Source organism: Myotis brandtii, unplaced genomic scaffold (genome assembly GCF_000412655.1).
Source record: "Myotis brandtii unplaced genomic scaffold, ASM41265v1 scaffold619, whole genome shotgun sequence".
Lineage (NCBI taxonomy): Eukaryota > Metazoa > Chordata > Mammalia > Chiroptera > Vespertilionidae > Myotis > Myotis brandtii.
Genome location: NW_005370361.1, coordinates 8,682 through 24,195, shown reverse-complemented (window position 1 = coordinate 24,195; position 15,514 = coordinate 8,682). Strand labels below are relative to the sequence as shown.

Genomic DNA, 15,514 nt, shown 5'->3' with positions numbered 1-15,514 from the left:
TCCTTGGTCAGAGCGAATGTGTCAAAGCCGGCCTCCGCGTGGCACTGGAGGGTCAGGCTGTGTCCAGGCAGCACCAGCGAGCCTGGCTGGGCCGAGAGGGTGGGCTCCCTGTGCACACCTGGGAGGAGGGGACAGTGGCACCAGGGGACACCCCACATCACCCACTGGGCTGCAGTGAGAGGTCTCACATGTCCCTCCCTAAGCTCCTGCCTGTGGTTCTGTCCCTAAGAGGCCAGTGTCACTGACCCCATGAGCCCAGGGCTCCACTGGGCACACAGCTTAGATCAGGTATTTGGGCCCAGGAAACTGATGGGGATGCACCTGGGCCTGTCCCTCACCTGTGACCTCGATGTGCAGAGGGGCACTTGACTGTGACCACATGTTGGGGTAGGTGCTGGAAGAACCATAGCATCTGTAGGTCCCCCCATGGGAGGTGCTCACGGGGCCCAGAGGGAAGATGGCCTGCCACCTCCCATGATGGATCCTCCGTTCTGCTTTCATGTGTCGGGCCGGGTCAGCCCCTCCCTCCTTCAGCAGATGGAAAGGTCCCGATGTGAACTGTGAGCTACAGGAGAGGGACACATTCCCTCCTGAGGCCACCACAGGGCTTGGCTGGGCTGAGAGGGAGGGTGCAGCATACACTCCTGTGGGAGGAGAAAGGGTGTGTGTTAAAGGGACCATCACCTTCATGCCCCAGGTGTGTTCTGTGAGGGGTGTGGTCCCCCTGAGGCCACACTTTGTTCCCTCTGCCTGTGACCTGGAGCCCACGCCATTTCCCTTACCTGTCACCACCAGGAGCAGGGGGTCACTCTGATGTGATGATATGTTCCCAGAGGTGTAATATGTACAGTGGTACAGCCCTGCGTGGGATGGGGTCATGGCTTCAATGAAGAAATGGGCCTTGTTGCTGGAGTCCTGTGGGATCCCCGTTTCCAAGGGTTCAGAGCCCCTGTCTTTATACAGAACATAGGCACTAGCCTGCAGAGACCCCTGACACCAGATGGTCACGGGGCTCCCCTTGGTGACGATGCGGCCCGGGTCAGCCCAGATGGAGGGTTTGGGGACGTCTCCTGGAAAGGAATCAGACCTGAAATGTCAGGGGCGTCCTTCTCCCCACCTTCCCCAGCTGTCATACCCAGGCTCTTCCCAGATTGGTCACCATTATTCCAAACCCTGTGTCTCCCCAGCTGCCCAGGGTTGACTGTGCTGAAGCAGGAGGTCATGGGGGAGTGGACTGGGGGCAGACCGCAGACCTGGGGCTGAGCACGTCTCCTCCCCCCAAAGTCCTGGCCCCACTGAGCCTCCTGAGTCCAGGACTCTTGCAAGGTCAGGACCTGGGAGGGGAGGGGACCCCATCCCTCCTCTTTTCCCCACTAACTCACCAAGGCCCAGGAGGACAATGAAGGTCAAGGTGGTGGTGTTGTCTGCCATGGTCCCCAGTGGTACTGATGAGGGATGAAGTCTGCAGAGCCCAGCAGGACAAGCAGGTGCATGGGTGTGACAGGGTCCCGGCTCCAGGTGACAGATCCCTATTTCTTCGTCAGCCTCACTCTGCTCCCCCTGAAGGATGGCTGAGGACACAGCAGGTCCCGGGACCTTCAGGACCAGATCTGAGTCTCAGCAGACACCCCCCCACACTCTGCCTCCTCCTCCTGTCTAACCCCAATACAGAGGGTGACCTGCTCCCAGTCCCTGAGGGTGCAGGGTGCAGGGCAGACCAGAAGGAAGCACCAGCTCCTGCCTCTCACCGAGTCTGTGTGACCTTGGGAGTTCCCTTCTCTTTCCTGAGACTCCACACATGCACGTTTTCTCCCATCCTTTCACCATCCCGTCAGCCCAGTGATGGTCACTGAGCTGTTAACACTCACTCCCCTCCTCCTTTCCCCAGAGCTCACCGATGCCAAGAAGGGTGGCAAGGTTCTCCTTCGGGTGGTTTCCTCACATGGTCCCTGGTGTGCAGACGACATAAACTGCACAGAGCCTGGGGGACAAAGGCAAGAATGAGGTGTGACAAGGTCCAGTCCCCAAGTGATATGTCACTGGTTCCTCATCAGTGGCCTCACAGGAAGGGAAGTAGCCCCTCCCTGAAGGGTGGGCCCTAGGGGACAGCAAGCTGTGGGACCTCTGAGATTGACCTGAGTCTCACCAGACCCCACACGCTCTGCCTCCACCTCATGCCAAACCCAAATCCAGAGGGTGACAGCCGTCCCAGGTGAGGAGGGCGGAGGAACAGGGAAGGGAAGACCCCACCCAATTTCTGGCCCAATTCTGACTCTGCCTTTTCTAGAACCTCTGTGAGCTTGTGTAAGACACTTCCCTTTCCTGAGCGTCTCTAAATGCAATTGCTCTTCCCTTCTCTCACTGGCCAGGAAATCAGGCAGTACTTACTGAGCAGTAACCCTGGGCCGTCACTGGCCAGGCTCTGGAGAGTCATAGCTGAAGCTCAGTGATCCCTTCCCTGGACTCATGGGGCTGAGATGAGGCAGATGTTGCAGATATTTAGGCGGCTCACAGTTCAGTTACAGCCTCATGTACCCGTTGGGAGAATAAAGGAAATGAGATAATGAGGTTCAATGACAGGTAGATGCTATGCAACCGGGGTCCTGGCTGAGGGGGACCTTCTCAGGCATGGACTGACCCAAGGCATGAGCAGGGAGGAGCCCAGAGGTGGTGGGCTGGGGGGAGGGACGGTGCGTCTTTGACCAGAAAGACCTGGAGCTGTTGTCAGAAGTGAGAGCAGTCACGTGAAGGCTCAGGCTAGTCACACAGGGTCTAGTGAACCACGCAAATATTTGGGATTTTAGCTCCAAGTCAATGGGATAAATTTGAAGCAACAGATTGTAGGAAAAGATTTCTGATTTAAAAAGGCGTCCACTATGTGAAAATGCCATGCAGACCAGCTCTATTGATTGTTAACACCATTGATAATAAAATGCCAACGTTCACCTGGCCCCTGGATGGTCTGTTGGTCAGTATCTTAAGTCATTTATGTGGTTTTTGCTTATAACTCTTATACAAACCTTAAACACAAAGTACATTTTCAGTTGAGTCAGATGAGACAGGATGGGTGTTTGTCCAACAGGTTGGAAAGGAGGTGGCTAGGTTTAGAGAAAGAAAGAGAGAGAGGGAGAGAGAGATTTGTTGTTCCACTTAGTGATGCATTCATTGCTTGATTCTTGTATGTGGCCTTACCAGGGATTGAACCTGCAACCTTGGCATATTGGGATGTCACTCTAACTAACTGAGTCACCTGACTGCACAGAATTTTCCAACAGCTCCGTTTCTGTGTGGGTAACTGGGTGAGTTGGGTTGTGGAGGGAGAGTCGTGTTTGCCTGGGCTGGTGAGTTTAGCTCAACCTGACCATTCACCGCCTTGATATCAGATGTGCAACTTGGATCTCTTTTCAAGGTGGAAACTGGTGGAGGGGGTGCAGCAGGCTGGCTCAGACCAGATAGGCCTATAGGATGGGCAGAGGAGAGAACTGGGGAAAGAGTGTGGCCTGGGTTGGAAGATCAGGAAGGAGGCTGAATGGATGACACAGATGAGACATCTTGAGTCTGTGGTGGGTGGGGGCACTGCTCAGAAGGGCTCAATGGGGCACATGGAGAGAGTTGATGGTCTATGTGAAGTGCTCCAATGAGGAAGTGAAGGCTGCTCCACTCTCCTTGGTGCTGGAGGAGCCAGTGGGGCCGTCCCAGGGAGGACCACCTGAGGAGAAAGGGAGGCCTGGGAGATGCTGAGAAGACTGATCCCCATTTCTCAGAGGAAAGCAGGGCCCTACTGGGACTGTGGACTTTCTTTGCCCACACACTTCACTTCACTGGCTTCCTGTTTCTGTGGGTCAGTACCATCTTTTTCTTCATGGCTCTCCTTCAAAACCTCTGAGTCATTGCTGCCTTTTCTGGGCCCCTCCACCCCTGAGTAGAGCTCCTCCCTCACACTGGGAATTTGGTCTCGAGCACTGGGCAAGCACCTGCATGGGAGACAATCCAGATTTCAACATGGACACAGACAGACTCAGGGACCTGTATGACAATTTATGTTATTGATCTCTCAGCAAAGGAGAATAATGTCAATGAAAAAAAACCAGATTTGAACAATTAGATAGCTGACCATTTCACAAATTTGTTGAAAGTCATACATTTACACATTCAAGGTACTCAGCTATAAATATTTAAAGCCCAGCTGGTGTGGCTCAGTGGTTGAGTTGACCTATGGACCATGAGGTCATGCTTCCATTCCTAGTGAGGGCACATGCCTGGATGTAGGCTCCATCCCCAGTGTGGGGCATGAAGGAGGCAGCTGATCAATGATTCTCTAATCATTGATGTCTCTCTCTCTCTCGCTCTCCCTCTTTCTTCCTCTCTGAAATCAACAAAAATATAATTTAAAAAGTTTCTCTCTTTGTCTTTAACCTTTGCCTTTTGAATTATGATGTGTCTTGGTGTCGGCCTTTTTGGGTTTTTCTTGTTTGGGAATTGTGTGTCTTTTTTCTTCACTAGTTTAGGAAAGTTTTCAGTCATTATTCCTTCAATTAAGTTCTCAACTCTTTGCTCTCTCTCTCCTCCTTCTGGTACTCCTATGATGCTGCTGCTGTTATACTTCATGTTGTCCCAAAGGTCCCTTAAACTATCCTCATTCTTTTCATTTTTTTCCTTCTTTTTGCTGCTCTGATTGTTTTTTTCTACCCTGTCTTCCAAATCACTCATTTGATCTTCTGCTTTATTTAACCTGTTGTTTATTCCTTCCAGTGTATTCTTTTTCAAAATCCTCAACTGAGGATATGTTTTTTTAATGTTTATTTTATTCATTTTATTTTTGTTAATCCTCACCAGAGGATATTTTTTCCATTGCTTTTCAGAAAGAGTGGAAGGGAGGTGGGGATGGGGAAGAGAGAAACATCAGTGTGAGAGAGACACATCAACTGGTTGCCTCCCTCCCATGCCCCGACTGCGGCTAGGGATCAAACCTGCAATCCTGGTATGTGCCCTTGACCTGGAATTGAACCTGAGACTCCATGGTGCAGGAGCCTATGCTCTATACACTGAGAAACACCAGCCAAGGCTAAAAGTGAATTTTTGAGAGAGGAAGGGAAGGAGAGAGAGAGAGAGAAACATTGATTGTTTGCCTCTGGTATTTGCCCTCACCAGGGATCAAACCCACAACCTAGGCATGTTCCCTGACCAGGAATTGAACCCACAGCATTTTGGTGTATGTGAAAATGCTCCCATTGAATGAGCCACCCAGCCACAGCCAGTGTTTCATAATGTCATATATTGTATTCTTCATTTCTGACTTAAAAAAAAAGTTTTTTTCATGCTGTTATAATTTTCCCTAAGTTCCTTGAACATCTTTATTACCATTACTTTGAACTCTATAACTGATAAACTGCTTGCTTCCATTTGATTTAGCTGTGTTTTTTGAAGATTTCTACTGTTTTTTTCATTTGGGGCCTGTTTCTCTGTCTCCCTATTTTGGCTGCCTCTTTGTGTTAATGTTCTGTGTATGAACTAGATCTTCCATGACTCCCCGCTTGGTGGGGTGACCTAATGTGGTAAGTGTCCTGTGGGACCAAGTCCTGTGGCGTAGTCTCTTTGATCACCTAAGCTGGGAGCCTTAGGGATGTCCCTTTCATGGGTTATGTGGGCCCTCCTCTTGTAATTGAGTCTTTTTATTTTTTAATAAATAAATATATTCTGTGAACATGTATTTGCTCTTAGTTCCTGGTCTGGCCCTTTTTTTTCCCCCCTCCCTCTCAATCACCAGACCCTTGTCTTCAAACTCTCATCTCTATAGATAACTGGTCAACCCGATCTTTCTGAGCCACTGCTAGAGACAAAGTCTGGGCCAGGCCATCTGATAGATCTGTCTCTAGCAATCTCCACCAATACCCGAGAGTAATTCCGGGCGGCCATCTGGTCGACCCCATCTCTCGTGGTCCCCACGGCCGCCCAAGACAAAGTCCAGGTTGGTCATCTGGTCCACTCTGTCTCGGTCCCCACTGCTGCCCCGAGACTAAGTCCAGGCCAGCCACGTCAGCAATCTATCTCTCGCAAACCCCATCATTGCCCGAGACCTAGTCCAGCCGGCCATCTGGTCGACCTCATCTCTCGCGGTCCCCACCGCTACCTGAGACAAAGTCCAGGCCGGCCATCTGGTCCACCCGGTCTCTCCCAGTCCTCACTGCTGCCCGAGACTAAGTCCGGGCCGGCCATCTAGTTGACCAGAGTCACTGTGCAACAGTCAGTACCTGTGGCCGTCCTGCGCAGGCAGTTTTGGGAGTGCTGGTCGACCGGGTTCCTCGGAGGGGGAGGAAAAAATGGGGAGGTGGAAGCCCGCCTTCGGCACCCCTGGGAAAGGGTTCTTGTCTGCCACCACACCCCGCCACTTCCCCGTCCCAGCCCGGACCGAAGGCCCTGGCGGGTCCGTGCCAGGCGCGAAAGGTAGGAATGGACGCCAATGTTGCCATGGGCTCCACGCACGCGGTTCCCCTCTCCCCGACACACACACACCCTTTCTTCCCGCGACTGTCTTCCACGAGGTAGTCCCCTGGGGAAGGAGAGAGGCCAGAGGCCAGGAGTGAAACAAAGCCTTGTGTCAGAGGGCTGACTTTCAATAGATCGCAGCTAGGTAGCTGCTCAGCTAGGAAACCTGACTCAAAAGCAGGTTGTCTACCAATGGTTTAGCACCAGGTTCCCCATGAATGTGCCTTGTGTGAAGGGCAAGGGGGTGGCCCCCTTTCCAGTCGCACCCTGTTTGCCAGGATAAGGGCTCTCCGCACGGGACCGCGGACCTTGTGTAATTGAGACTTGATGGCTATTGTGTTTGTGCGTGGGATCGACCCTCAGGCTGGCTGAATGTGAGGCTCAGCCCCCACTACAGCATGCAAGCTGCTGGGCAGATGCTGACCATACAAAGAGGCATTCGCCTCAGCAGGGTCTGTTGTCTGGGAGACCTCCATTTAGATATACTGCTTGTGAAGCTAGTTGGGTCCTGCTCTGATGTCGTCTGAAGCTGGCCACTGGTGGGTTGGTTCTGGGCCTCTTGGGAGGAATTTTGGTGCAGGCGAAGGTCAGCCACTGCCTGGAGAGCGGGGCGGCCCTTTTCCGGTGCCTGCCCTTCCTGCCAGTCTCCAAGTGGCTTCTGTAAATCCTTGGCTCTGTGACTCCTCCTCAGCTAGTCTCCAGGTGGTTATTCAGGGTGATTGCTCCTTCATTTAGTTGTAATTCCAGTTTGGTCCTGGGAGGAGGTGAGTGTAGTAGCTTCCACATACTCTGCCTCCACCTTGAAATCTGCATTTGCAGTTAACATTGGAGTTGTCAGGAGGCCCCATGCAAAGGACTTAAGGAAGAGGACCATAGCAGCGTGGCACACACCTGGTCAGCCACAGCCTTGTTGGTGTTCTGCGGCTCTTGGGGGCCCGCAGGTCGGTCAGTGAGGCTAGAGGTGGGGAGGGGGAGGGAGGAGAGCTGCTGTAGGGCCGCCCATGGCAGCTGCTGCCCATCATTCACCTAAAGCATTCTCTCGCTTCTGTTTTGTTCTAAGTTCACACATTGATTATTGAGAAGTCTTTTTTGATTTCAAAATGTAGGCATATTGCTTATAGAACCAGGTGACTCCCAGAGGGTGCCAGGAGCGGCCGGGTGCATGTCTGGTTTCCAGGTTCCTGTGGTCAGGGGGCCGCATTTCACAGCTCCTGCCATAAACGAGGCGTGCACTTCTGTTTGATGTATGACCAGGGGTTTTGCTGTGCTGTATGGGGTGCAAGGAAGACATAGGTCTGCTTCCCCTTGGTCTAAAACTGGAAGTCTGGAACGCAATTGGTTTTTAGATATTAATGATGTATTCAGTGACATTGGATACATCCTTTTCAAATTAGAATAATAGATCTTTATACTATTTTAGATTGTGTGTGTGTCTATGTGTGTGTCCATGTATATGTCCATGTGTGTATGTGTGTGTGTTGATGTGTATGTCCATGTGTGCCCATGTATATGTCCATGTATGATTGTGTATATGTCTGTGTGTGCCCATGTGTATGTCCATGTATATATGTGTATGTATTTCATACATGCATGTGTATATGTCTGTATTTCATACATGAATAAGTGTTTAGAAGTATTTAGGAGAGAAACTTTAGGAACACTAAGGTCACCTTGCAGGAAAGTGTGTGTGTGTGTGTGTGTGTGTGTGTGTGTTTTTAAATATATATATTGATTTCAGAGAGGAAGGGAGAGAAAGAGAGAGAGAGATTACCTCAATGATGAGAGAGAATCACTGATCAGCTGCCCCCTGCAGGCTTCCACTGGAGATCGCTCCCGCAACCCAGACACGTGCCCTTGTCTGGAATCCAACCCCGGACCCTTAAGTCAGCAGGCCAATGCTCATCCACTGAGGCTAACCAGCCAGGGCTGCAGGAAAGTTTTTAATTAAAGATTCCATATATTTAACATACATGACAGTTCCGAGTTTCATATTTCACCCACATGAGTGAAATCATACAGTTCTTGTCCTTTTCTTTCTGACTTTCTTCACTTGCGTGATGCTCTCCAGATCCATCCATGTTGTGGCAAATGGCAGTATTTCATTTTTTATGGCTGAGTAATATTCTCTTTGTATATGTTCCCAGATCTTTATCCCATTATCAGTTCAAGGACATTTACATTGTTTTTATGTTCCACTTCCTAAGTTTGATGTATGATATTTACATTGTTATTCATTTAAAGCATCCTCTCACTTCTGTTTTGTCCTAAATTCACATATTGATTATTGAGAAGTCTTGCTTTGATTCCAAAATATAGGCATATTGCTTATAGAACCAAGTGACTGCCAGAGGGTGCCAGGAACTGACGGGGGAGCAGGTCTGTTCTCCAGACTGGCTGAGGTCATTAGCTGAGTGTCCATGGGGAAGTACTCATGCCTTCTGGGGTCCCTGCAGGCCCCCTCCCTGAAGCGTGGGGTCTGGGTCCTTCCTAGGCTAGTGGATGGCTAGAGCAGCATACAAGCTGGGCTCTTCTCGGGGCTCCTCTGATGGGGAGGATGGGGGTGCACTTGTCTGCCGTCTAAGGGCCAAGAGGTTCAGCTGGGCGTAGGTCACATCCTGGGGGGCGTCAGGTGCAGCCTGGAGCAGGGGGGAGAGAGAGGGATGACACTTGGTTGTGGTTGGGGAAACCTGGAGGTCTGCAGAGAATGGGACTCACCTGACTGTCCATCTGTCTGTCCTTTTCTGCTTGTCTGCCCTTTGTGTCCAGCAATTCCTCCGACAGGTAGGAAGGAGAGGTGACCATTCCCTGCCCGGGTCTTGGTCTTGAGTGGTTCACCTGGGCGTATGTCACTCCCTGGGGGTCTTCATCCTGCTTGTTCTGCTGGAGACAGTGCCTCCTGTCATGTATCCACATGTTGCCAGAGAAATGATTTACACTTTAAGTATATCAGGTCCCTCTCCTGGTGGAATCTGCAGGGCCTTTCCGAGCCTTGAGGCCTCTGGATGGTTCTATGGTTCTGACTCTTATCCTAACGCGCTCTCTCTTGGTCACTGGGCTCCATCCTCATGGCCCATTCTCCTGAAGAAGCATGTCCTGCCTATGGACCTTTGCACCCGCTCTTTTCCTGTCCCCCCACCATGCACTATATCCTCTCCTCTTGCTTTATGTTCCTTCACAGCACTATGCTCTCTGGGACACTGTCTGCTTGTTTGCATATTGTCTCCCTCACCCACAGGTGAGCTCGAGGCAAGTGTAGACAGTGTGGCTCAGGGCTGCACCATGGCCCTGAAATGGAGCCGGTAACCAGTGAGCCCTGTCACATCTGCTGGGTGAATGAATGAACGGGGTCATGGGGACCTGTGGGTGAGTCACTTATTCTGCCTCCTCCTGATACCTGGGGCTGAACAAGGTCAGACAGAGGATGAGGGGCCAGCAAAGTGGGCCACATATGAGGGGCCATGAGGTCACAAGGAAACCAGGAGGAGTGAGTCACAGCAGGACGACCTGGGGCCCAGAGGGGAGGTCAGTGTGGAGGCTGCTGAGAAGCAGGTGAGGTGGGGACAGTGAAGTGTCCATTGGATTAAACTGGGCAACAGAAGGTCCTTGGTGGCCTGGACAGGGGCAGGGGTCTCACCCGAGGGTCCAGCTCCATGCTCTCCCCAGGCTGAGGGTCCTTCACAGAAGCATCTGCTGGGGCAGAACAGGGGGTGTCTCCTGGCAGGTCCCTGAGATCTCAGGGCTGTAGACCCCAGCCTGCTCCCAGATGGCCACTAACCAAGGGTGAGGTGAAGCGCCAGGTCACACAGTGTGGGTCTCAGTCCTTCTCACCCTGACCCCACATGCTCTCAGCCCATCTCCTCCCCGATCATCTCCTGAAATCCCTGTGCCCACCCCCAGAGCAGCTGTCTCTTTCTCTCACAGAGGGGTTTCTTCTTGGCTGCAGCTGAAAGAGGAGACAGTAGAGTTAGGGACGGCGGCGGGGGTGGGGAGGCAGGCAAGGTCAGTGAAAGCCTGGGGCCTTTGGATCAGGCTGACGCTTTATCGACTGAGCCAAACCAGCTGGGGCTCCACATTTCCTGATTTGAGGTTCTGGAGAAATCCACTCAGCTGACCTTCTCCAGCTGTTTGGTTTTCCTGTGGCAGGTGCTCTGAGCCCCGCTCCTGTGACTCAGGTCACCCCTACTCACCCAATGTACTGCCTTTGCTCTGATGCCTGAATCGGAGGAAGAGGAAGAGAAGAAGGGAGAGCAGCAGGAGGAGGGCCACCGAGACCCCGATCAGGATATTCCAGTTCCATTCGAGACCTTAAACACAAGTGATGTTATGAATGAGCCAATGATGTAATCAAAGAGCACCTACTGTGTGTGAGGCACATGCTGGGGTCTGTCATTCATCTCTTCTAACTTCACAGCAGTCATGCGACAGGGATTGCTGACCCCACCACCCATTTCACTGAGGCTCAGAGAGGTTATTCAGAAATCCCAGGTCACCCAGCCTGGATGGGGCAGGGGTGGGACTGGAACTTGGGACAGGGGGATCCCTGTGTGTTGTTGTTACTGTTATTATTCTTTTAATCCTCAGCAAACGATATTTTTTCTATTGATCTTTAGAGAGAGAGTGGAAGTCAGGGAGGAGTCAGAGAAAGAGAGAGAGAGAGCGAGAGCAAGAGAGAGAGAGAGAGTCATTGATGTGAGAGAGACAAATTGACTGGTTGCCTCCTGCATGTGCCCTGACCAGGGTGGGGGATCGAATCTGCAACTAACATATGTGCCCTCGACCAGGGACCGAACCTACAACCCTTTAGTTCAAGGGCTGATGCTCTAACCAACATAGCAAAACTGGTCAGGGCATTATTACTATTATTCTTATTATTGTTATTACTAGAGGCCTGATGCATGAAACTAGTGCAAGGGGCTCAGGCTTCGCAGCCCAGGCCGGCTTCGCAGCCCCAGCATCATCCGGGAGGTCGTCCAGAAGGACATCTGGATGGTCGTTCTACTGTTCTGCCTAATTAGCTCTTTATTATATAGGATTATTATTATTATTCATGCTGTCCCTGTACCTGCAGGTAGACTCACCCTTCTCCATCCCAGCCCAGATCCCTGTCCCACTCTGCAGCCTGACCACCCCCACCCCCCCGACAGTGGGGCCTGTGCATGTGGGATGCTTCCAGGAAGGGCAGGAGGGAGGGCTGGGTCCTTCCTGAGCTCTAACCAGGGCCCGGCTGTGCGCTGTGGGCCTTCCCTTTGGGGGAGGTGGGGGTCTGACCCACAGCCCATGCACCATGACTCGGAGGAACAGACGTGTCCACGGTCCCACAGGCGGGAAGGAGCAGAGCTGGGATTTGAATCAGGGCTGAGGCTTCTCCTGACTCCACGGCTGCTCCAACACACACACACACACACACACACGCACATGTGCACATACATACACAGGCACGCACATGCAAACACGCAAAGAGACACACACATAAACACACACACACACACACACACACACACACACACACGTGCACACGCAGTGTCCTAACAGCCTTTGTGGAACTTGGGCCCAATGAGAAGGAGGAATGTTCCTCGGGCCATTACCCAGGAAGTGGCTGAGCCAAGACCAACACTGAGCTCCTCCCACCCACCACCTCCCCCCAGACCCTCACTTAGTCCTCTGCGGGCCTGACTTCCCGTTGTGGGACCAATCCTCAGAGGTTCCTCAATCAGGATGGGAGGTGGGGAGTGGGGGCTGCTCCTCCCCTGGTGGTCCCCCAGCATCTTCACCCTGCACTCCTGGGAGACATGCAGAGTCCCAGCAGAGGGTCCTGCTCTTTCTGGGGACCGGCCTCTGCTGGTCACACTCTTGTCTTTGTCTCTCTGGCTGAGGCCACCGGACTGGGGACTGGAAGGTCTGGATGGGTACCTCTGGCCTTTCTCCTTCTGGTCAGCCCCATCCTCGCCAGCTTCCACAAGGTACTCCCTCAGCCTCTGGAGACAGGGGCCTGACCTGACCTGGGACACAGGGCTGGGGCTCCTCACCTGAGACCACCAGCTCCAGGGGGTCACTGGGCTGTGAGAGCAGGTAGGGGGAGGTGCTGTTTGAGCCATAGCACCTGTAGGTCCCCTGGTGGCCTGAGGTCACAGGACTTAGGGTGAAGTTGGCCTGAGAGGGTGCAGACGTGTTCTGCAGATGAAGGTGCTGGGGAGGATCCAGTGACCCCTCCCTGTGCAGGTGGAAGGTGTCAAACCAGATCTCAGACCCACACTGCAGGGTCACGGTCACTCCCCAGGGCACTGAGGGTCCTGGCTGGGCTGAGAGGGAGGGTTTCCTGTACATTCCTAGGGAGAGGAAGGTTGTGATGTGTAGAGAGTCACCCCTCCCCTCACCCCCTTTCTCCCTCCCTCCCCTAGGCCTCTGCCCAGCTCAGCCTCTGCTCCAGGCCCCTCTCCTGGACCCCATCACCCCCAGGTGACCCTGGGCCCAGAGCCCTGAGCAGACCCTCAGGACAGGGGCAGGGCTGGCTCCTCACCTGCCACCAGGATGTCCAGGGGGGCGCTAGGGGCCGACCACACAGAGGAGAGGTTGTGTCCACTGTAGCATCTGTACTGGCCCCCGTGGGTGCGGCTCACGTGGCCCAGGGAAAAGTTGGGGCTGTGCTGCCCATCGAGGTGCTGTGGGTGTGTGAGCCCCTCGTCCTTGGTCAGAGCGAATGTGTCAAAGTCAGCCTCCGCGTGGCACTGGAGGGTCAGGCTGTGTCCAGGCAGCACCAGCGAGCCTGGCTGGGCCGAGAGGGAGGGCTCCCTGTGCACACCTGGGAGGAGGAGACAGTGGCAGCAGGGGACACCTCACATCGCCTACTGGCCTGCAGTGAGAGGTCTCCCGTGTCCCTCCCTGAGCCTCCCGCCTGTGGGTCTGTCCACAATAGGCCAGTGTGACTGTCCCCCATGAGCCCAGGGCTCCACTAGGCACAGAGTTCAGGTCAGGTATTTGGGTCCAGGAAACAGATGGTGTTGTACCCAGTCCTGTCCCTCACCTGTGACCTCGATGTGAAGAGGGGCACTGGGCTGTGACCACACGTTGGGGTTGTAGCTGGAAGAACCATAGCATCTGTAGGTCCCCCCATGTGAGCGGCTCACGCCACCCAGAAAAAAGATGGCCTGCCACCTCCCAGCATGCATCATCCATTCTGATTTGATGCTTCGGAGCAGATCAGCCCCTCCCTCCTTCAGCAGATGGAAAGGGCCCGATGTGTGTTGTGAGCTACAGGAGAGGGACACATTCCCTCCCGAGGCCACCACAGGGCTTGGCTGGGCTGAGAGGGAGGGTGCCCCATACACTCCTGAGGGAGGAGAAAGGGTCTGTGTTAAAGGGACCATCACCCTCACGCCCCATGTGTGTTCTGTGAGGGGTGAGGTCCCCCTGAGGCCACAGTTTATTTCCTCTGCCTGTGACCTCAGTGGGTAGGGGGCCAGGGTTCTCCCTTACCTGTCACCACCAGGAGCAGGGGGTCACTCCGCTCTGAGAGTATGTCCTCAGTGGTGTAATATGCACACTGGTACAGCCCTGCATGGTGTGAGGTTGTGGCTTCAATGTGTAAACCGGACTTGTTGCTGGAGTCCTGTGGGATCCTGGTTTCCAAGGGCTCAGAGCCCCTGTCTTTATACAGAACATAGGCACTAGCCTGCAGAGACCCCTGACACCAGATGGTCACAGGGCTCCCATTGGTGACAATGGTTCCTGGGTCAGCCCAGATGGAGGGTTTGAGAACATTTCCTAGAAAGGAATCAGACCTGAAATGTCAGGGGAGCCCTTGTATCCTCATGACATGAATGAGGCAATGATGTTATTAAACAGCACCTACTATGTGTGAGGCACATGCTGGGGTCTGTCACTCACCTCCTTTCACCTCAGAGCAGTCATGCACCAAGGATTGCTGACCCCACCACCCACTTCACTGAGGCTCAGAGAGTTTAATCACGTGCCCCAGGTCACTCAGCCTGGACGGGGCGGGGCTGGGACTGGAACCCAGGACTGTGGGTTCCCTGTGCTGTCCTCATGCTGCCCCCCAGGGGACACCAGCTTTGTTCTCTGGGCTCCTCATCTTCAGGGGCTTGTCCACGTCTCAGCTGGAGCTGAGGGTGTTCCTCATTACCCGCCCCCAGCACAGCAGGGACAGGAGAGGCAGGGTGAAGAGTGGACTCCCTGTCTCTCCTGGATCTGTCCCCACCCTGCAAGCTGTGATGCTCCCTGGGGAAGGTCGGGGTGGGCTGGGGGCTCTGCCCTCCTGAGCTCTGTGAGGCCCTTATGTCACCTCCTCTCCCAGCAGCCTGTGAGCAGGATGGGACCAGGGATGAGCAGACAGGAAGCCGACACTCAGAGGAGAGAAGGGACCGCCCAGCCCCACAGCAGGAGCAGCAGAACCAGGAGCTGAATCAGGGCTGATCCTCCCTGTTCCTTCCTCTGAGCTGAGCCTGAGCTGAAGGGTAGGACTGGGGGCCCAGACCCTTGTCCTGCCTGTCCCTCCCTGTACAGTGTCACCGTTACTGAGACAGAGGGGACAGGCCCCATAACATCACGTCCTGGTTGCTTCCCTGTGAGGCCCCCGCTCCCAGGAGGTCAGGGCCAGAACCGACAGGAAATCTGAGCTCTGGACAAGGATTATCTCCGTTTATACTGGGAGACACTGAGGCCCAGGCAGGGGAAGGGTGAGTCCAAGTCAGCGTCTCCACAGGTGCCTGAACCCCCGCATGGCTCAGCCCCCGTCCCCCATGGAGGCACCCATCACCTCCTCACAGAGCCCCTCATTTACCCCTCTTGGGGTCTGACTCCATGGTGTGGAGCCCATGATCCTCAGAGCCTCGGGGGGATCAGGATGACAGGTGAGGGGCGGGCTGTCTTCTCCCCACTAGAGAACAGTTCCCCCTCCCCCAGCTGGGCCCCACATCTCACTGGGCCATGACCTCCCTACCTGTCCCCTCACTTACTCCTCAGCAAGCCAGACTGTGTGGTGGGGGAGGGGTGAAACCTCCAGTCCCTGGAG

General features: G+C 53.8%; 2 protein-coding genes across 9 annotated transcripts in view; both read right to left on the bottom strand.

Moving 5' to 3' along the window:
• The window catches only part of LOC102252948 (leukocyte immunoglobulin-like receptor subfamily A member 6), a 105,516-nt gene that overhangs the window by 86,996 nt on the left and 3,006 nt on the right, over positions 1 to 15,514 (bottom strand). For 3 of the 8 annotated variants that reach the window (XM_014528113.1, XM_014528115.1, XM_014528114.1), the window contains exon 7: positions 783 to 1,070. The exons of 1 other annotated variant lie outside the window; for it this stretch is intronic. In XM_014528113.1, the coding sequence (XP_014383599.1) occupies positions 783 to 1,070 (288 nt within the window). Of the gene's footprint in view, positions 1 to 782; positions 1,071 to 7,578; positions 7,811 to 8,247; positions 9,123 to 9,201; positions 9,364 to 10,120; positions 10,174 to 10,673; positions 10,791 to 12,512; positions 12,813 to 15,514 lie in introns of those variants that run through there. 4 more of the 8 variants (XR_001359361.1, XM_014528116.1, XM_014528117.1 and 1 more) reach the window with 4 other exon arrangements.
• Positions 12,907 to 13,729, bottom strand: LOC106723659 (leukocyte immunoglobulin-like receptor subfamily A member 2). The gene is made up of 2 exons (XM_014528121.1): positions 13,508 to 13,729; positions 12,907 to 13,285 (listed from the first exon to the last, which is right to left on the bottom strand). The coding sequence occupies exons 1-2, from the start codon at positions 13,653 to 13,655 to the stop codon at positions 12,975 to 12,977; spliced, it is 459 nt and encodes a 152-aa protein (XP_014383607.1). The 5' UTR covers positions 13,656 to 13,729; the 3' UTR covers positions 12,907 to 12,974.